General features: G+C 39.9%; 1 protein-coding gene across 1 annotated transcript in view; it reads right to left on the bottom strand.

Annotated features, from left to right (window-relative positions):
* LOC117875522 (maltase-glucoamylase, intestinal-like) overlaps positions 1–22,196 on the bottom strand; it is a 108,483-nt gene that overhangs the window by 26,245 nt on the left and 60,042 nt on the right. The window contains exons 10-15 of the mRNA XM_034766906.1: positions 15,588–15,701; positions 15,359–15,475; positions 15,194–15,278; positions 11,025–11,142; positions 4,926–5,094; positions 4,105–4,221 (exon numbers count right to left, since the gene is read on the bottom strand). Coding sequence (XP_034622797.1) covers positions 4,105–4,221; positions 4,926–5,094; positions 11,025–11,142; positions 15,194–15,278; positions 15,359–15,475; positions 15,588–15,701 — 720 coding nt within the window. The remainder of the gene's footprint in view (positions 1–4,104; positions 4,222–4,925; positions 5,095–11,024; positions 11,143–15,193; positions 15,279–15,358; positions 15,476–15,587; positions 15,702–22,196) is intronic.

The raw sequence follows: 22,196 nt of genomic DNA, 5'->3' as shown, positions 1-22,196 counted from the left end.
GAAAGCGTCTATTGACTTGAACAGTCTACAGTTGAATGCTTAGCGTAAAAAAAAAATCTAAACAGAATAGACAATAACAACAATCCAGTCTCACACTGATTTAGAACCTTTTATTCCTAAATATATCAGTGAACATCGTAAGACAGGGACTTGATCCTTAGTGGTGTTGAGCACCCTCAATTGCCCGTAAGGTCACTAAAGTCATTGAGAGTTGTGGATTTTTAGCTCCTATCAAGATCAGACTCTGTATATTTAGAAATCATTTCACCACTGAAATGCAGCTACCTCTGGGGTAGAATGTGTAAGATAAGTGGAAAATGGATACTCAATATGCTGCCAAACAGAGGGAAGAGGGAAATTCTTTTGGCCAAGACCATAGAGACAAACCTGTATGAAAAGTGCCATTTGATTTTATGGCCTTCGGGTGAAATTGTGGCCCCACTGAAGTCAGTAGCAAAACTCCCATTGAATTCAATGGGCCAGGATTTCATCCTTATTTTTAAGAGGTCTCAACTTGGTTTGTTACTCTGCACCTACAATTTTTGGATGCAAATAAATGCAGACCAGATATTTTGGGGGCACAATTAATTGTATCTAGACATCTACCTACCTGATTTCAAATACAACTTGATTCATAGATTCATAGATTCTAGGGCTGGAAGGGACCTCGAGAGGTCATAGAGTCCAGTCCCCTGCCCTCATGGCAGGACCAAATACTGTCTAGACCATCCCTGATAGATATTTATCTAACCTACTCTTAAATATCCCCAGAGATGGAGATTCCACAACCTCCCTAGGCAGTTTATTCCAATGTTTAATTACCCTGACAGTTAGGAACTTTTTCCTAATGTCCAACCTAAACCTCCCTTACTGCAGTTTAAGCCCATTGTTTCTTGTTCTATCCTTAGAGGCTAAGATGAACAAGTTTTCTCCCTCCTCCTTATAACACCCTTTTAGATACCTGAAAACTGCTATCATGTCCCCTCTGTCTTCTCTTTTCCAAACTAAACAAACCCAATTTTTTCAGCATTCCTTCATAAGTCATGTTCTCTAGTCCTTTAATCATTCTTCTTGCTCTTCTCTGTACCCTCTCCAATTTCTACACATCTTTCTTGAAATGCGGTGCCCAGAACTGGACACAATATTCCAGTTGAGGCCTAACCAGCGCAGAGTAGAGCGGAAGAATGACTTCTTGTGTCTTGCTCACAACACACCTGTTAATGCATCCCAGAATCACGTATGCTTTTTTGCAACAGCATCACACTGTTGACTCATATTTAGCTTGTGGTCCACTATAACCCCAAGATCCCTTTTTGCCGTACTCCTTCCTAGACAGTCTCTTCCCATTCTGTATATGTGAAACTGATTGTTCCTTCCTAAGTGGAGCACTTTGCATTTGTCTTTATTAAACTTCATCCTGTTTACCTCAGACCATTTCTCCAATTTGTCCAGATCATTTTTAATTATGACCCTATCCTCCAAAGCAGTTACAATCCCTCCCAGTTTGGTATCATCTGCAAACTTAATAGCTTGATGGTTATGTCAGAATGACATCAATTATGCTTACAAATATTTGTGCATATAATTCTGAGAGCACAATAGGGTAGGCCATTTCTAAAAGCCAGGTTGTGATTGGAAAGCACTGCAGAAAATTTAGCTACACATTTTCCAGAAAAATTAATGGAAAATGTGTTAAGTCAGGTCCCCTGCCTTGCTTTGAAAAGCTCAACCCTCATTCCTAAAATCTATACCCAGCAGACAGGACTTCTGCTTTTAAGGTTTTGTCACAAAGACCCTCACTAGAAACTGTATGGCCTCCTTAGAAACAGAAAGAGCAGATTCAAAAAAATTATCCACATTCACTGGATATTGTTGACCTGTTGTATTCAGTGGATTCACTCTGCTATTTACTGAAGTTCATAGAAACTGTGGACTGAGATCATGAAAAAGAGTCGTAAGACTCCATATCTGTTTTAAAAATTTCTCCCTAAATGAGTCAATTTCTCTTTAAAATACTGCATCATGAATTCCTGAATTAATGAAACATAAAAGGAACAGAAATAATAAAACTTTGCTTTTATATTATCTAGTGTTTTTCAGGCAAGAATATTATTAAGCCATGCAAGATCCCTGTGAGTCAGACAAACCAGATGCTTAAGATCAAATTTTAATATTACACTTAATATTAATTAACTCAATATTTAAGTTATTTTTACCCTCTCTTATACATACATCTGCATTAGTCAATAACCATGTTTCCTGCTGGTTTCTAAGCTCTGGAACGCCAGCTACTTTTTAATAGTGGTATATTTTTACCACTTGGACAGCCCTACTGTACAAATATTGTCTAAATACAGTAAAAATAGTCAGTCTCTAAGTCACTCAAAGCTCCCTGCAAATCAGACTTTTACAAAAAATGAACAGAACTGTTCTATGATTTTTAACAGTACAAGAAAAATTAATTCTAGTTGCTCAATTCAATTTTTCTTGAATTGGCATGTAGTAATTTGAGGGGGGCGGACATCATGTGGGCCCTATTCTGCCACCCTTACTAATGCCTTACTCCTCAAATGGATCCATCAACATAAGGATGATGGAATTCGACCCATGACCTACTTATTTATGAGTTGATAAGCTACAGCCTTCATGAAGAATGCACTCATGTAGCCATATATTTATATTTCCATTGTATGCACTCTTGTTTGACATGCAAATTAACTACCAACCTGTATGTAGACTACAAATATACTCCCATGTAGGCCAAACACAATTTTACATTTTCATGCACACATGGGTGCATGCATGAGTGCAAATCAGATAACTATAAATCTAACTACAGTGGACACCACAACACAGAGAATATTTACACACAGTAGTATCTGAAAAAAACAGACATTTCCTATTCTAATTATAGGGGAATACTTTGGTAGTTCCAATGCTATTGGATAGTAAATATGGGGGCAAGTCTTGACTTTTTAATAGCAACCATTGTGCCTGTTTACATGTGCAGTTGCACAATTTTTAAAGGCACATACCCATTTGTGCAGGCAAATATGAATTCTTGTGGTGCAACTGTTACACCAGCCTTTAAAAATCTGGCCTTGCAGCAAAATGAAAGTTAACAGTCACAACATTAACTCCATCTTTGTACATTTCATCTTACAAAAGTAAAAACAGCCTCTTGTAATAGCAGAATCATTCTTTCATTCATTGTTACAGCACAGTGGAGAAATATAATGTATATCCAAAGACCAGAGGACCTTCAACCTTTCAGCAGCTAGAAACAACATGACATTTCTTTCTAGCTGAGATAAGAGCTAGAATGAGTATATGGATACAGAGTTAGACTTGATAATGCACTTTTTCAGTTATGAATTCAGTTCAGTTGCTTTTTTTCAGATTTCAATTTTACTAGGCTGAGTAACTGTTGTTTCTACTGCTACCTGTCCTTGAAGTTTCTAATGTATAAGAAATATAATTTGTCCAAAATTTCTAACTATGATATATGTCGGAGGCTTAATTTAGGATGATGCAGGTTGTACCCTGTCTGCCCCTTCCTGAAATGTGTGTTAAAAGGTGAACATAAAATCACTTTAAAAACATTCTAAGCAAGTAAAAGGATGTGTTATATGTTCATATTTTAAAATGACAACCAAACAATAATTTATGGGCAGGAGATAATAGCAAATCTGTTCCTCCTCCATTTGCCTTCAAATAATTGTTTCCCTGAAATACTTGATAACGTCATTAACACCTAAAAGAGAACAGGAAACAAAAACTAGGGTGTTGGTAGATTATTGATGAAGGAACTGATTTGTATCTACATTTTTGTAATTGTAAACTGTGCACAAATTTATTTCTATGCAGCTTTGGGATATTAGACACTTTTTTTAAAGTTTCAATCCATTTTTAAATTATGGGAATGCATAACAATCACTTCTGTGCATGACATCTGATAGCACTGCACCATATAAAAGATTTCTGTTCACCCAACAAGGGTTTACCCACAGAAACGCAGAATGATTTTTGAGAGTACAATTTAAATATTAAAATGATAAATATGAAAATCAAGAGCTGCAGCATTTAGTAGCTTTGCTTTCTTACCATCTGGCCCTCTCCGTTATGATTTCTGGAGAAAGGATAAAATGAACCAAGTTGCATCCATCGTAAGCAGAGTTCATAAGTTGTATCAAGGAGAAACCCACAGATATCAGCACCAATCTGAAGAAACACAATAATTAAGTAAGTGCTCATAAGGGTGAGTAAGAGTTACACAATCAGGCCCTAAATCAATAAGTTACAGTGATACCTGTTAATAAAGGTCAACGAAAGGACCACTATTTTTCTGGTGATTTTATCAGGTGATCCCACAATAGTGTGATGAACATGGAAAAAAAATGTGCAGTGACTGAGAATGTTAATATAGATTTGACTATATTTTAATAATTGTATTATTTCTTCAACTCAGCTTGCAAAATTAGAAATATATTTTGAAATATGAATGATGAAACATATATCAGGAAGGAAATCTATTTTTCCTGGTGTAATGCCAACAGGCCCTGGTCGTCAGCGGGCGGGATTGAACCTGGGACCTCTGGAGCTTAGTGCATGAGCTTCTACCACATGAGCTAAAAGCCAACTTGCTGTTAGCTAAGGCTATAGAGCCAACTCAATCTCTCTCTAAGTGGTCTTGGTGCCACTAGATGGGATAGAACCCCACACCCAGAAGGTGTGCAGGTTACACTGGCACATCACACAATTGTTTCATATGAGAATCTTTGACTCTTCTTGAATTAGAAAAAATTGACAAAATTAAATTTAATCAGCACCTGCTTGCCATATCAAGCATTTCATATAAGCAAACATTTGGATTCATTTCAAATGATATTACATATGAAACAGTGATAGCCTTTAGGCAGACTTACATATGGAATCCCAAAGAGATTAAATTCCAACATTCCAATTATTGACATGTGCATATCTTTCCAGCGTGAATAGTTGTCACCTAGCCAGTGACCTGCATATTTCCCACTTCCGACAAATGTAGAACGACTCAGAACGAATGCTCGCTTTCCGGTGGCCTTCTGAACAGCACTGGGAAAAAGTACATCAACATCAGTGAAGAAAACCCAACTCAAGAAGTTTTCACATTATAGGCTTGATTCTGAAGTCCTCATATAGGCAAAATTTTGGTTAAGGTAAGTGAGAGTTTTATCCATATAACAACTGTTATTGTGGTCCATTATGTTCTCGAGTCATGTAAAATGCAGAAATCAGTACTACATCCTTGTAAAGAAAAACAACCACCATAAATTGGTAAGAATGTATGTCATGACTGTTGTGGAATCTATGACTTTCGGGGTCATGTACTCATTCAGGTTCCTCATGAATCTGAATGTATGTGAATAAGAATATAAGAATTTCTCACTATTTCTATTTATGTTCTTCTGAGGCTTGGTTTTCCCTCAGAGAGCCATTTATCAAGTTGAAATAAAACTAGAGCAGGCCTTGTTGTGGAATTTCCACCATCCAGAAACTGAAACATACTATGAGAAAACCAGATCTCTCAATAGTTTGATACTCCAAAAGCCAGGGCTGGCTCCAGGTTTTTTGCCGCCGCAAGCGGCGAAGAGAGAACAAAAAGAAAAAAAGAAAAGCCCGATTGAGCGGAGTGATTGAGCTGCTGCCAAGTGCCACCAAAGAGGAAGCAAGGCACTGAAGGACCCGCCGCCAAATTGCCACCGCGGACCCGGACGTGCCGCCCCAACAACGGATGGACGTGACGCCCCTTTCTATTGGCTGCCCCAGGCACCTGCTTCCTTCGCTGGTGCCTGGAACTGGCCCTGCCAAAAGCTCCCCAAATTATTAAAAGCCCATGAGAAACATACACACACAAATACAAGGAACCATGTACAAATATTAGAACTTGTGCCATCCCTACTTATATTCATGTTTTGTTTTAGTTTAAGATGTCCATGTTGTTTGGAAATGTTGTGCAAATAAGTTAGCAAGTTAGTTGTGGGTGAGAGACTGAGTGAGAATGGGACAATGGTTAAATAAGCAGGTAAAGTGAGTTAGACTCATAGACTTTAAGGTCAGAAGGGACCATTGTGATCATCTAATCTGACCTGCACATCCCAAGCCACGGAACCTCACCCACTCCTGTAATAGACCCCTAATCTCTGGCTGAGTTACTGAAATCCTCAAATCATAGTTTAAGGACTTAAAGTTACAGAGAATTCAGCAGTTACCGAGTTTAAACCTGGAAGTGACCTGTTCCTCAAGCTGCAGAGGAAGGTGAACCCCCCTCCCCCCGGGGTCTCTGCCAATTTGATATGGGGGAGAAATTCCTTCCCAACCCCAAATATGGTGATCAGTTAGCCCCTGAGCATGTCCACAGCAGTTGAGAGAGTGGGTGTTGGATCAAGTATCAAGTGGAATGCCCCAAGGGTCAGTCCTGGGGCCACTTTTGTTCAATATCTTCATTAATAATCTGGAGGATGGCGTGGATTGCACCCTCAGCAAGTTTGCAGATGACACTAAACTGGAAGGAGTGGTAGATATGCTAGAGGGTAGGCATAGGACACAGAGGGACCTAAACAAATTAGAGGATTGGGCCAAATGAAATCTGATGAGGTTCAACAATGACAAGTGCAGAGTCCTGCACTTAGGGTGGAAGAATCCCATGCACTGCTACAGACTAGGGACTGAGTGGCTAGGCAGCAGTTCTGCAGAAAAGGACCTAGGGATTACAGTGGATGAGAAGCTGGATATGAGTCAACAGTGTGCTCTTGTTGCCAAGAAGGCTAACGGCATTTTGGGCTGTATAAGTAGGAGCATTGCCAGCAGATTGAGGGATGTGATCATTCCCCTCTATTCGGCATTGGTGAGGCCTCATCTGGAGTACTGTGTCCAGTTTTGGGCCCCACACTACAAGAAGGATGTGGAAAAATTTGAAAGAGTCCAGCAGAGGGCAACAAAAATGATTAGGGGGCTGGAGCACATGATTTATGAGGAGAGGCTGAGGGAACTGGGATTGTTTAGTTTGCAGAAGAGAAGAATGAGGGGGAATTTGATAGCTGCTTTCAACTACCTGAAAGGGGATTCCACAGAGGATGGATCTAGACTGTTCTCAGTGGTAGCAGATGACAGAACAAGGAGTAATGGTCTCAAGTTGCAGTGGGGGAGGTTTAGATTGGATATTAGGAAAAACTTTTTCACTAGGAGGGTGATGAAGCACTGGAATGGGTTACCTAGGGAGGTGGTGGAATCTCCATCCTTAAAGGTTTTTAAGGTCAGGTTTGACAAAGCCCTGGCTGGGATGATTTAGTTGGGGATTGGTCCTGCTTTGAGCAGGGGGTTGGACTAGATGATCTCCTGAGGTCTCTTCCAACCCTGATATTCTATGATTCTATGGTGAAAGTCCAGGTGAAGAGAATTTTCCAAATTTTACTCCCAGAAGAAACCATAGGACTGCACAGAAGGCTAACAGAATGAGGGATTTGGCAATAACACTGTCAGATGAAAAACTGGACTAGTGAACTCACCATGAAGGCCCCCTGAAAACTCTGGACTATCAGGACTTGACAGGGCGCTACATAAAAGAAAGAGGGTGGCTGCAAAGCAACACGTAAACTTTAAGAGAGTACTCTTTTGGGGACATGGAAAGAGGAGGGAAATGAAAAATCTGGATGAACATGGAGACTTACATAATGGGAAAGAAGGGACAGCAGTGGTTAAGTACCTAAAATATGAGGTGTCCCCAAAATATTTCATAAAGTTTCAAAGTTAGAGAACATTTAAAAAGTAGGGCAAAATTCTCTTCTCAGCTCCAATATCTGCTGTCCTTACATGTACAGAACTCCTACTGAGATCAAAATATATCTGCAATTATAGGAAGAGCAAAGAGTGAAACTGAGAAATATTATGTGGCTCTCAGAGGAGAAATGTTGCCATAGTTTGTTTACTGCAGAGTACGCCCCTGTCTTTTCATAATATTTATGGTGACTTCTGATGTTATCAAGACTCCTCCCAAAATTACCATGTCTAATCTATAGCCTTGACAATAAACTCGAATATTTATATTCCTATTGCTATTAGTAAGTTTGACACCCCTCTACATTTACATGGTTATCCAGTCTCGTGTCTTTTCCCATAAAATTCACAGTATACAAATAATTGTACTACTTTGCTTTTAATATAGGAATTTGTTTATATAGTATTATTAGATGATAAAGAATTGCTTTGATGGCAAGTACAAAGCAAAATGGAAGTAAAGAACAAGCACCAAATCAAACTATGAAAGAAATCTTGAATTATTCTAAACAAAATGCATCCTTCCTTTCACTGTTTCCCCCTCTTTCCTGTTCTGGTACAACACTGATTTTTTGTGATAGATTTATTTACGATGTTTTCATTTGCACTTCAAAAATATGTAATTTCATTGTGTAAGAGAACAGTCAAAGAATTGGGACATTATTGCTTACTGACAAAGAAAACATACTGTGAAGTGCCTAGTTACAGAGATAAAATATGTTAGTGTTTTCTTAAATAGTTTTTGTATGTGAGTTATAGGACTCACCAGTTATTTAATATTACATGTAATTTTGTTTGGCAGCATTTACATAATTAATTATTTTCAAAGGAGCCTAAAAAAGTTAGAAACCCAAATTCTATTCAATTTCACTTAGATTTGGGCACTTAACTCCTTAGGCTCCCTTGAAAACTGCAGCCTAGATTATTAATACTTTTGTGTATTATCCTCATCACTTTCCCTTATTAATGAGATTTGCACAAAAGCACTGGCACACATGTTTATATAAGTGAGCTACATATTTTACTGTACTGGCTCTTTAACCGGCACAGATTTTTCAAAATGTGTTATGTTGATATTTCTAAAACAAACTGATTGGTTTTCATACAAATAAACAAATGTACATTAAGCTTATGGCCTAACCACTGCAAGGTATGTAATGCCTGAAAAGCAATGGAATCGGTTCTGTTGTTCAAGGGGGCCAGCTGGTGTAGTGGCCACATAAAACAAGACTCCAGGTCTCTTTTAGAAGTAACATCCTGGAGCATTACTGGCAAAGAAACATGCCTTCCCTAAACCCTAGCATAGGTCTCCTCAGATACTCCAGTTTTATGTGTGGGGCAAATTACTGGGGTAGTAGTCATGGGTGGAAAACAATAAACTAGAGCTGGGTGAATAGTTTGTAACAAACAATTTAACAAGTTTTACCACTTTGTGAGTCATCACAGAACCAAATCTGATTTTCTCAAATACATTTGTTTGAAGTTATTCACAGAACAACATCTGTGGATAATTCTTGGCCTGTAAATTGTGTGAAAGCTGATTGCTGTAAGTATTCAGTATTCAAAAGTTATCCTATTTGACTGGAAACAGATCACATGACAGGTTTCTGTTACCTGATTGGATTTCTTAGAATCAGATTTTAGATACAAATACTCACGATTATTACTTTGTAATTCAATTTCTGCAAATATTCTGCAATATATGCAGTTCTGATAAACATTCCTGTCAGTAACATCATTTATTAGATGATTATTTGTGGAAAGTGAATGCAAAAGGGCATGAACACAGCCATGGAAGAAATTTGTTTTAAAAAAATCCAGATGAAGATCCACGGAATATTGTTTGCAGTATTTGCCTAGTTCTACTGCAAACCCTGCTTCTGTTTTTAGATGCATTGTGAGCTATTTTATATTTTGAAAACGATTTTTTTGTCTTCAAGAATTCTGTGTGTTTGGTTGAACAAAGTGTTTGTATTTCTCATGAACAGTGCTATTCTTCAGAAGCAGGAAGATGGCTGAGAAAGGCACTTTTGTGTGGTGCTACGTTTATGAAGCTGAAATGAGACAGATATGAAAAGGGTCAAAATTGACCTTTACTTTCTGTGTTAGGTCTGTACAGCAGACACAGCATGCACAGCACACAGGCTTACTGCCTTGTGGGTGGCAGAATACTTGGTTATAAAGCCGCAGGGCAGTTTTTCAGATGTGGAGGTGGACTGAAGGATAGGATCCTTTAATATCCTAAATACTAGGTTGTCAGATTGTGGGCCAATCTGAACTCTCTACCGAGCTCTCTCTGGCACAGAGACTGCGTACTCCTATGTGGTTGTACAGAAAGCAGCAGAATGATGGGGCCCCGTGGGGGATGCTACCACACTACCGTTAGTAAATACTAATGTTAAGACTGAGTAAAAACAACATAAGGACTCCAGGTTTTGGCCCTTTATTAATACAACAAAAAGAATTGTGTCTCTAACCTCAATTTGTACTGAAAACAAGCATGATGTGCCCGTTTGATTTTTCTTTTTTGAGAGTCTAAAAAGCATATCCAGCCTTTGAACTAACTCTAGTTTCATAGTGACAGATACTGTTAGTCTGAAATAGCTCAGAGTTTTCCAGCTGCAAAAATGACAATTTTTACATTAACCTATAACTGCAATGCAATGTAACTCCACCATTTAGAATCCCCTTTGGGCTTTCCTTACCACATCACAGACTTATGCCAAAAAACAATATACTCTCCAGGCAAGTCAAGACATGTCCACGAAAAGATTTTTGTTATCTCGGGAGTCTATGTTTTTAATTCTTCCTCTAAAGTAATAAATACTCCTTTATATATGACATCATAATTAGCTGCTATGGGAAATGGTTGTGAAGTCACTAAATCTGATTCTGTAGCTGTTGTGTTGGGAGAATTTTCACAGAAATCACTGAACTTCTTAGTTTAGTTTCACATGAGCAGCAGCCGAAGAATTAGGCCCTATCAGAATTAGGCCCTTTCACTTTATCTGAAACAAATTAACATGACAGAAGCAAACTTTCTGATTCCTTGAAATTGTCCTTAGTACATAAAAAGCAAAGAGACCTAAACAGATATTTCTAAGTAGAGCCCATTTCAAAGTTTTCCATGTAACATCAGCTGTTATTTTAACAGCTGTTAAATTCTTATTTAAACTGCATGTTTAGAAGGAGATACTTAGATGACTTACATGAAAGTTGGTGGTGTCTGTGACCAGCCAAAGAGAGAATGTGTGTTATAATGATCCCCCAGATAAGTTTTTGAGTCTGGACATAACGTCTTCTGAGCCAGAGAGTAATCTGTAATTCCTGAGAATGGCATATAAAGTTAGAGAATTATTCAGATCAAATTTCAAACCTCTTCACAATTGTATTCAATGAAGAAATATTACAATATATAGCAAAATCCTAAAGATTTTAAAAAGAATAAAAGCGGAAGCACTGCAGGATCTAATCTTTTTAGATTGCTGTGTGTTTAAAGATAATAGTGACAAATCTTCTTCTAGATGGACATATCATAGGGTTGCCAACTTGGTAATATTTAAAACCATACACTCCAGCAGGAGTGCCGGAATCTCCTCTGCTTCGCCTCTTTCCCCAAGGCCCCACCTCTTCCCTCAAGGGCCCTCCCCCATTCACTCCTCTTACCCCTCCCTCCTGTTGCTCACTGCTTTTCCCCTCCCACCCACCCACCGCTCACCCCCTGTCTGGGTCAGGAGTGACTCACCTGCAGAGCTGGGGCTGGGAGCTGCAGCCACTTGACACAAGCTGAGTAGCAGCTGGCGCGGGTGATGACCCGGCGCCTCCCTGTCTCCCCTGCCTGTAGTAACCGGACTTTGGGTGTCCTGTCAGGACATCTGACCAGACACTGTCGGCTCCCATTTTTGACCAGACTTTCCAGTCGAAAACCAGGCACCTGGCCACTCTGGATATGTTATGTTCAAAGGGATGTTTCTATTGAATAGGCTATGTTAATGTAGTCCAGTTCTATGTCTAGAAAATCAGATCTTCAAGAAAGGTAATATAGATTCAAATACTAACACACAAAGGAAAAATCACTGAATCAATAATAATTCTACAGGGTGACACTTGTTTCCTATTAAGTGACAGACTTTAGTAAATTCCAGTGTCAAACAAAAATAAAAATGCAAAAGCACAAAGACCTTACATAAGCATTTGAAATCATGGGTTCTCAATTTGCATATCACTAAACTGTAGATGGCAATTAAGCAGTATGACTCAGAAGGCCTCTGTGACAGAGTAAGAATTCATAACTAGGCTCAAATCCTGCCTCTCTTTCCCTGCAGAATGTAGGACTTAAAAGACAGTGGAACTAGTGGAGTCCACACTACTGTATGTTTGAAATTACTACAAAATGTAATCTCCAGTATCTAAAACCATATTAGCATGTCCTCTCTACTATCCTTCTAGAGCTAGAATCTTTATGATTGGATCCTTTGACACAACAGGCTGTAAAGTCTCCATTGTGGCTGAATTGCATGTGGAATCATTTAATGTACAGTCAATTTCCAAGTAATTTGACAGACAATTCACTAGTTATGGCTAAGTGTAATATTCTGGTGATAATTAAGTATAAGTTCTGTCTCACATAAGAAACAAAGTGAAATGTAAAATAAAATTACCAAAACTGAATCCTATTATCATGATTCATTCTTATTTTAAATACTGCAAAGACTCCTTGATTTCTGCCTCGATCATACAGCTTATTTTCACAATTGTATATTAATCCACAATTTAAGGGGTTTTTATAGAAAATTGCTTTTTAAGGGCCAGCTTTTCAATCATCAGCCTCCATTTTTATGGGTTCAGATTACAGGTGCAAATAATTGTGGGTACCGTTGAGATAACAGTGGCTAAGTCTGTTATGTGTGAATGCAAAGCAGCTTAGATATTTCGCTGACCTTATTTGTGGGTACAATTAATGCCAACAAAAAAAGAGGCGTTCTTAACGTAAGTATGGAAAGCCTTTAAGGGCTTGATCTTTGAAGTCAGTGTGGAGATTGGCCTGGGTAGCAATGGTAGGATCTGTGTGTAATAGTTAAGTTCTACAAACTCCAACAAATAGAGGAGCAGAGTGAGAATCTTCTTAACATTTTCTGTTTAAAAAATTTCTATTGTTTTCAGTAGTTTACAATAATAATATTGTACTTTTGTTGTGTTTTATTCATGAGTTTGTTCAGTGCCCTGAGCACCCCAGGGAGGGAACAGGAGATTTAAAAATAAAAATGTTACTGTTACAAAGCATCCGCATTGGAATGCAACACAGAAAAACAAAGTAAAAATATCCAATATTTCACTGCCAATAACGAACTGTATTGGCTGCCTGCTGCCAACTAGGCTTGCTAGCACAGCAGGGATTTGTTGGCGAAATGTTGACCAGATGAATTGCCGGATTGCTGGCACCAGCTGCAGGGCTTCTGGTTTCCTGGGACATAATTTTAACCCCAGGCATGTGTAGTAAGAGGAGGCCCTGAGATAGAAATCTTGGTATCAGAGGCCTGGTATGAGGCCTAAGGCCTGAACTAAAGTAATGGTCAAGACTTTGCTAATATAAAGCAAAGTTAAGCTGTGAGCCAGAGGCAAGCCCTGCTCACAGAAGCTGGCAAAGAAAGGGCTGATGCTGCAAAAAGAGACATACCTAAAAGGTACTGGACACCAGATATCAGAATACATACTACACTGGAACATTCCACAGATAACATGGAACAGGCCGACCCATCCCAATGACAGGGGCAAAAGGGTAAAATGATGGATAGAGTTGTTTTGATCGAACCAACATGTACAAGGTGAGAGGCGGCATCTTACTACGTAGAGGGGTTGTACCTTGCTGCGTGGAGGGGTTGCACCTCAATACATCAGGAGTGATGTGTAACTTGTTTGTACCTGTGTATAAGAATGTATCCCTGGGGTGGTGTCTTTGTCCGTCCGAGAAGACAGTGGAAAGTCCCGCCACTGACTGAGCCGGGTCCATTGCCAAGAGGCATCTATTAGTAGTATGCCCGGTAGACTAAGTAATCTACGGGGAACTGCAATTGTGTCCAAGGTCGCAATAAACCTGGCCAAGGTGCCTTCATACCTTACTAGAGTCTGTGGTCATTGGGGGTTCTTGTCGGGTTTGCTGTGTCAGCCATCTGCAGAGCTGGGACAGCACACGGAGGGAACACACGCACGCAGCCGAGTGATATCAACATAGGAGATAGCAGAGCACCACACCGGTAGCATCTGACAACAGCATGTTGGGTACTAGAAGAGGTTTTTCCACCCCATCACTCTCATACAACTTTATTAGAACCTATCTTCCCGAGAGAAGAAGTGTTGCCAAGGATACAGAGATAACTAGTTACTTTTTCGGAAAAGTGCCTAGGAATCTTGACCTTTCATCAGAGATGGGCTGAAGTTTAACCTCTCACATCCAAGTGACACCTACAGCACAACATAGAGGGCCTGATCCAAAGCCCATTCAAGGCAGTAGGAAGATTCCTACTGACTACAGTGAGGTTTGGGTCAGGCCTTAAAGCTATACAAAACTCATGATTCAGTTCACACACTTTTACTGCAAAATCAGAGAATTCAGGGGGGGAAATCGCAATTGGGAACTACATGCTATTTTAATGAAATTGCACCGGTACAAAATAGCAACAAATTTGCATAGGCGAAGTTTGACTTTTATATTTGGGTGGGGCGCCAGTCAGGCCAATGAGCTGCGTGGGGGGTGGAGTGAGGGGCAAATTCCACTCCTGCCCGAGGTTTGCAGTTTGGGGGACAATGCCCCCACCGCTCTCTCCCCCAAAACTACGCCCATGACAATTTGCCCTAAATTTGCTCCCTTGCCTGTCAGAAAAGTGGTTTTCAAACCTTGCATGCCACAACCCAAAGGAAAAACTATTCTGGGATGGCAGTTTATTTCCTTCCTAGAATAGAGTTTAATTACTGCCTATATCCCATGATCTACAGCAGCGGTTCTCAAACTTCATTGCACCACAACCCCCTTCTGACAACAAAGGACGACCCAAGGAGGGAGGACCAAAGCCTGAGCCCGCCTGAACCCAACTGCCCCGGTGTGGGGATGGGGGGGAAGCTGAAGCCCAAGAGCTTGAGCCCCAAGCAGAGGTCCCATAACCCTGAGCCCCGACACCAAAGTCTGAAGCCCTCAGGCTTCGGCTTCAGCCCTGGGAGGTGCTTTCTCCCCCGTCAGGCCGGGGGACAACTGAACCCTAAATGATTATGTAACTGAATCCATACTGATAGCACAATAGGCAAGTAAAGATGGAAAACAAGAAACTTTGCACTGTTTGAGGAAATAACCAATACAAATAAAGAGTTTTTAAAAGGCACTTACTAGGAATATAAGGAGGGTAGTTGAGGTCATTAAGAGCACAGCCTGGGTACTGGCCAGTTCCAAAATTGGCTGGTTCATTCATATCCTTAAATAAAAAGTTTTACATATATACAAGTTGTCTTTTTGATTTTGGAAAAAAGAGAAGGAAAATCTACTCAGACGTACAATCCAGAGTCCGTCATAGTCAAGGACAGTTTTGAACTCAACACACATCTGGATCCACCAGTCAGCTGTCCTGGGGTTAGTGTAGTCAGGAAACACGGAATCTCCGGGGGGCCACACCTGGAATTGACCGTAAGTATTTGATTAATATATGTGACTTCTGATTATGAAAATTCTCTAACACTGAGAAACAACACTGCTACCTACATATATGCTAATTTAAGAAACCAACCTTGCCAACAGCTGGAGTTACTCCATCAGAATTGTTCACCCAGATTCCCATTTCTTGTCCAAGTTCATAGGGCCTATAAGTACCTGGTGCTTCATCCTTGCTTAAGAAAGGATCCTAAAAAAAACGTTTTCCTAGGATTATCATAAGCACTATGATAACAGCTACTTTCATTAGTACTTTTCAGAATACTTTGGAAGATATAGCTAATGTAGATTGTATTAATATTAGACAAAAGCTACATTAAAATGGAGTTAAAGTTGAGAGTACCTCTCAGTACAAAACCAAACATTATAATCCCTGGAAATCCAGAGTTAAATGACATCATCCAATAACCATACAATTACGTTTAAGAAACGTTAGTGCTTGTGATTCTATATTAGATTAAACTGATTTTAAAGAAGCATTATATTTTTTTTCTTTTTTCCCCCTCTCCCCCATCATGATGTCACTATTTGGCAGCGATAAGCTTGTTTGGGTACCCAGTTGTGCCTTTCATTAATACAACACCTTAATATGTTTGCATTTTGTTAAGTTCAACCTTAAATCTGAATTTCCTGAGGGTACGTCTACACTACTCACCGGATCGGCGGGTAGTGATCGATCCCCGATCGCTCTGCCATCGACTCCTGTATTCCACCGCGGTGAGAGGCAGAAGCAGAGTTGACAGGGGAGAAGCGGCAGTCAACCCCACACCGTCGAGGTAAGTCGACCTAAGATACGTCTACTTCAGCTATGGTATTCTTGTAGCTGAAGTTGCGTATCTTAGGTCGATCAAACCCCCCCTCTCTCCCCCTCCCCATGTAGACCAGGCCTCAGTTTAGAACACTTGATTTTGGGATAATTACAATATCCCTGTAACATATTTTACCCTAAATTATGTATGTATGTATGTATGTATTAGATATGTATACTCAACCTTAACTCCACCTTAACGTAAATTTTGTCTAGGAACTTCCTTCTCATTTTCACTGAGTTTCAGTCATGAAAACTAAACAAGAAATTCAAAGAGAATGTTACTATGTTATATTTCCAGTGATTTGAAGATATGAGGTATCAACCTTAAATCGTTTTTAAAATTCTCACTTCAGATTCATCAGTACATTCTGGCTGTTTTATACCACACTGGAGAGTTCAAAGAAGCCAGGACTGTACACCTCACTGTCACCTCTCCTGGCCTCCAAATATCCCTGCTTCTTGCACCTCCTTACATTGCCCCTGCACATACACTCTAGCCCAGTCGCCCCTCCCTCCTGTACTCCACATTTCTCTGTATACACACACATCCCCGTCCCCTGCCCTTCTGCACCCTGTATATTCCTTTGTACACATATACAATGCACACTTAAATACACAAGTTTTTCATTCCCTCCTGCCCTACCTTTCAAAATGGTGACCATCTTTCATTGTTTTAATGGATGAAATACATAGCTGCCCTCAATTGCAAGCCCTCTTTCAAAATGGCCACTGTTTCCCATTTTTTTCAAGAAGGTGAAGCCATGCTGCCTTCCGGGAAGATGGTGGCCCACTATGTTCTCAGGAAGCAAAGAGCAACACTGCAAGCACCACGCGAATGGAGAAAGTAACCAGCTTTGCGCAGGCAGTCTGTGGCCTCAGTTCAGTTGAGAGTAAAAGGAGATAGATGATCTTTTCAGTGTGTCCTTATGTGAGGGCAACTGTCCCCTCAATAACATTGAGGGAAAATGGAAGATTACAGCCATTTTGAAATATGGCAATTCTTTGTGAGTTCTCTGTAATAGAACAATATTCTTCAGCCTCTGCTGAAGGAGCAACTTTTAGTTATGAAGAATAACAGGAAAAAATTATTATTATTATTAGTCCAAGAAACAATTCTTCAAATGTAAACTACTGTACATTATTTCAGTGCGTTTTTAACTATAAGGGAAGTTTGAAGAATCTGTAGTATTCCATTATTAAGATCATTAGGGACAAAAAAACAAGGTTTGATACCCAATTGTAAATTTCTTAAAAGGTTTCTTTGATTGGGTGTATCTGGCCCTTTGGGGCCCCCTGCTGGAGGCCCGGCAGTCTTACCACATTACATGCTAGGAAGGAGCAGCAGAGGTGGGCCTGCCAAGAAATGTTGCATACGAGCAGCCAATCAGAGCTCAGCAGGCTCAGATAAAAGGAGCTTCAGGGCGTGAGCAGGTCAGTTCCTGGTGGGACCAGAGGAGCAAGGAAGGGTGCTCATTGCTAGTCACAGGAGCTCAAGAAGAGAACCAGAAGATGGGTTCTGGTGATACTTGCATTCAGCAAGGAGGAAGAGTTTGAGAACTTCAGCCATGAGGTCAGGGTGAAGAGAAAGAGGCTACATGAAGAAAAGGCCCAGGGAATAGCAGCAGCAAACTGAAGAAAGCAGTGTGTGGCTGCTGTGTATAGAGTCTCTGGGCTGGGGCCCAGAGTAGTGAACAGGCCCAGATCCTCCTCACTGACCTACTAGCAAAGTGGCCTAAGCACCAAGAAGGGGACAAGGTTCTGTTGGGAAGCCCAAGTGAAGGGCAAGACTTAAGGGAGCCCAGAAATGGGGCTGAAGACCCTGGGGAGGACAGTGTATTGAACTCTTTGCTACCACAGGAGGGGTTCCTCCATTTTAGACTGTCTGACTTGGCCAGAGGGCTGAGCCACTGATGACTCACCTAGTGAGGTCAACAACCTGCAGGATGTGCCGGGGGTAGGAGAGCTTGCAGCATCACACCCACCCGACAGGAGGCACTCACAAGAGACGGCGTCTATCACATCTTTTTTTAAAATTAATTTTAACTCCTACATTAACAGATTTACTTGTACATTCTTGAAAAATTCATTCTGTGCTCAAAAAGCCAATGCTGCAATTTTGGCGAGAACAAACTAGATTTTTCTGTGTTGGTTGAATCCTTATTTTAAGTGCAAAACTCAATTCAACCTTTACCACGGAGCTGCAACTGGTGCCTTAATAATTAAGTAATGTAAGTGTTCATTAGAATTTTCACCTACTTAAGTAGTTTAGCTTTGAAAAAGAGAACTGTCCATCTGCAGTAATTATTTTTTAATCCTGGAAAAGGTGGTTCCCAGGAGATACCAAAGTTCTAACAAGCTGGCTTAATTAGCTATTCCTAATCAAAATCTCTGATTTCTTTTAGCTGAAAAGTTATTACAGTGCATAAATCTAATATATAATGCAGCTTTAGCATCATCTTAAGGAAAACAAAAACTGCCATGCCTTGATTCTGCATTCAAGAAAAGGGTTTTTTTTAGAGCCTGTTAACTCTTCCAACACTATAACTCTTAGTTGTTCATTTAGGGACTGATTCTGGGAGGTGATATGCACTTTCAAATCCCATTGGCTTAAGTGAGAGTTGTCAGTAATCAGCACCTCTCAAAAATCAGGCCACATTTATCTATGTGCCCAAAAATGGATTTGGGGCCCAACTGTATGCACCCACATTTGAAAAGTTAAGCCTTAGCACCTCACAAAACTGGACCCTTAGCTGCTAAAATCATTGAATATTATTTTTAACCCCAAACTCTAGCTAATCACAAATTTTAAATGACTTAAATGACTTCTTGGAGCAGCCAGTCCTGGAACCCACAAAAGGAGAGGCAATTCTTGATTTAGTCCTAAGTAGAGCACAGGATCAAGACCAAGAGGTCTTCATATAGCATATAGCTGGACCGCTTGGTAATAGTGACCATAATATAATTAAATTTAACATCCTTGTGGCGGGGAAAACACCATAGTGGCCCAACACTGTAGCATTTAATTTCAGAAAGGGGAACTACACAAAAAGGAGGAAGCTAGTTAAACAGAAATTAAAAGGTACAGCGCCAAAAGTGAAATCCTTGCAAGCTGCATGGAAACTTGTTAAAGACACCATAATAGAGGCTCAACTTAAATGTATACCCCAAATTAAAAAACATAGTAAGAGAACCAAAAAAGAGCCACTGTGGCTAAACAACAAAGTAAAAGAAGCAGTGAGAGGCAAAAGGGCATTCTTTAAAAAGTGGAAGTTAAATCCTAGTGAGGAAAATAGAAAGGAGCATAAACTCTGACACATGAAGTGTAAAAATATAATTAGGAAGGCCAAAAAAAAATTGAAGTACAGCTAGCCAAAGACTCAAAAAGTAATAGCAAACATTTTTTTAAGTACATCAGAAGCAGGAAGCCTGCTAAACAACCAGTGGGGCCACTGGACAATCAAGATGCTAACGGAGCACTCAAGGATGATATGGTCATTGCAGAGAAACTAAATGAATTCTTTGCATCAGTCTTCACGGTTGAGGATGTGAGGGAGATTCCCAAACCTGAGCCATTCTTTTTAGGTGATAAATCTGAGGAACTGTCCCATATTGAGGTGTCATTAGAGGAGGTTTTGGAACAAACTGATAAACTAAACTGTAATAAGTCACCAGGACCAGATGGTATTCACCCAAGAGTTCTGAGGGAACTCAAATGTGAAATTTCAGGACTACTATCTGTAGTTTGTAACCTATCATTTAAATCAGCTTCTGTACCAAATGACTGGACGATAGCTAATGTGATGCCATTTTTTTAAAAGGGCTCCAGAGGTGACCCTGGCAATTATAGGCCGGAAAGCCTGCCTTCAGTACCAGGCAAACTGGTTGAAACTATAGTAAAGAACAAAATTATCAGACAAATAGATGAACATAATCTGTTGGGGAAGAGCCAACATGGTTTTTGTAAAGGGAAATCATGCCTCACCAATTTACTTGAATTCTTTGAGGGGGTCAACAAGATGTGGACAAGGGGGTTCCAGTGGATATAGTGTATTTAGATTTTCAGAAAGCTTTTGACAAGGTCCCTCACCTAAGGTTCTTAAGCAAAGTAAGCTGTCATGGGATAAAAGGGAAGGTTCTCTCATGGATTGGTAACTGGTTAAAAGATAGGAAACAAAGGATGCTACTAAATTACTCAAGAAAGTTAAGACCAAAGCAGATTGTGAAGAACTTCAAAAAGATCTCACAAAACTAAGTGATTGGGCAACAAAATGGCAAATGAAATTTAATGTGGATAAATGTAAAGTAATGCACATCAGGAAAAATAACCCCAACTATACATACAATATGATGGGGGCTAATTTAGCTATAACAAATCAGGAAAAATCTTGGAGTCATCGTGGATAGTTCTCTGAAGATGTCCACGCAGTGTGCACAGGCGGTCAAAAAAGCAAACAAGATGTTAGGAATCATTAAAAAGGGGATAGAGAATAAGATGGAGAATATATTATTGCCCTTATATAAATCGATGGTACGCCCACATCTTGAATACTGCGTACAGATGTGGTCTCCTCATCTCAAAAAAGATACACTGGCACTAGAAAAGATTCAGAGAAGGGCAACTAAAATGATTAGGGGTTTGGAACAGGTCCCATATGAGGAGAGATTAAAGAGGCTAGGACTTTTCAGCTTGGAAAAGAGGAGACTAAGGGGGGATATGATAGAGGTAGATAAAATCATGAGTGATGTGGAGAAAGTAGATAAGGAAAAGTTATTTACTTATTCCCATAATACAAGAACTAGGGGTCACCAAATGAAATTAATAGGCAGCAGGTTTAAAACATATAAAAGGAAGTTCTTCTTCACACAGAGCACAGTTAACTTGTGGAACTCCTTACCTGAGGAGGTTGTGAAGGCTAGGACTATAACAGCATTTAAAAAAGAACTGGATAAATTCATGGAGGTTAAGTCCATTAATGGCTATTGGCCAGGATGGGTAAGGAATGGTGTCCCTAGCCTCTGTTTGTCAGAGGGTGGAGATGGATGGCAGGAGAAAGATCACTTGATCATTACCTGTTAGGTTCACTCCCTCTGGGGCACCTGGCATTGGCCACTGTCGGTAGACAGGATACTGGGCTAGATGGACCTTTGATCTGACCCGTTCTTATGATAGGAATAAATGGTCAGTTTTCAGAATGGAGGGAGGTAAATAGTGGTGTCCCCTAGGGGTCTGTACTGGGCCCAGTCCCATTTAACATATTCATAAATGATCTGGAAAAGAGGGTAAACAGTGAGGCGGCAAAATTTGCAGATCATACAAAACTACTCAAGAGAGTTAAGTCCCAGGCAGACTGCGAAGAGCAACAAAAGGATCTCTCAAAACAGGGTGACTGGGCAACAAAATTACAGATGAAATTCAATGTTGATAAATGCAAAGTAATGCATATTGGAAAACATAATCCCAACTATACATATAAAATGATGGGGTCTAAATTATCTGTTACCACTCAAGAAAGAGATCTTGGAGTCATTGTGGATAGTTCTCTGAAAACATCCACTCACTGTGCAGCGGCAGTCAAAAAAGCGAACAGAATGTTGGGAATCATTAAGAAAGGGATAAATAGGACAGAAAAGATCATATTGCCTCTATATAAATCCATGATACACTCGCATCTTTAATATTGTGTGCAGATGTGTCGCCCCATCTCAAAAAAGATATATTGGAATTGCAAAAGGTTCAGAAAAGGGCAACGAAAATTATTAGGGGTATGGAACGGCTTCCATATGAGGAAAGATTAATAAGACTGTGACTTTTGAGCTTGGAAAAGAGATGACTAAGGGGGAATATGATAGAGGTCTATAAAATCATGACTGGTG

Source organism: Trachemys scripta, chromosome 1 (assembly GCF_013100865.1).
Source record: "Trachemys scripta elegans isolate TJP31775 chromosome 1, CAS_Tse_1.0, whole genome shotgun sequence".
Lineage (NCBI taxonomy): Eukaryota > Metazoa > Chordata > Testudines > Emydidae > Trachemys > Trachemys scripta.
The sequence above is the reverse complement of the archived record's forward strand: the minus strand, read 5'-3'. Positions and strand labels throughout refer to the sequence as shown.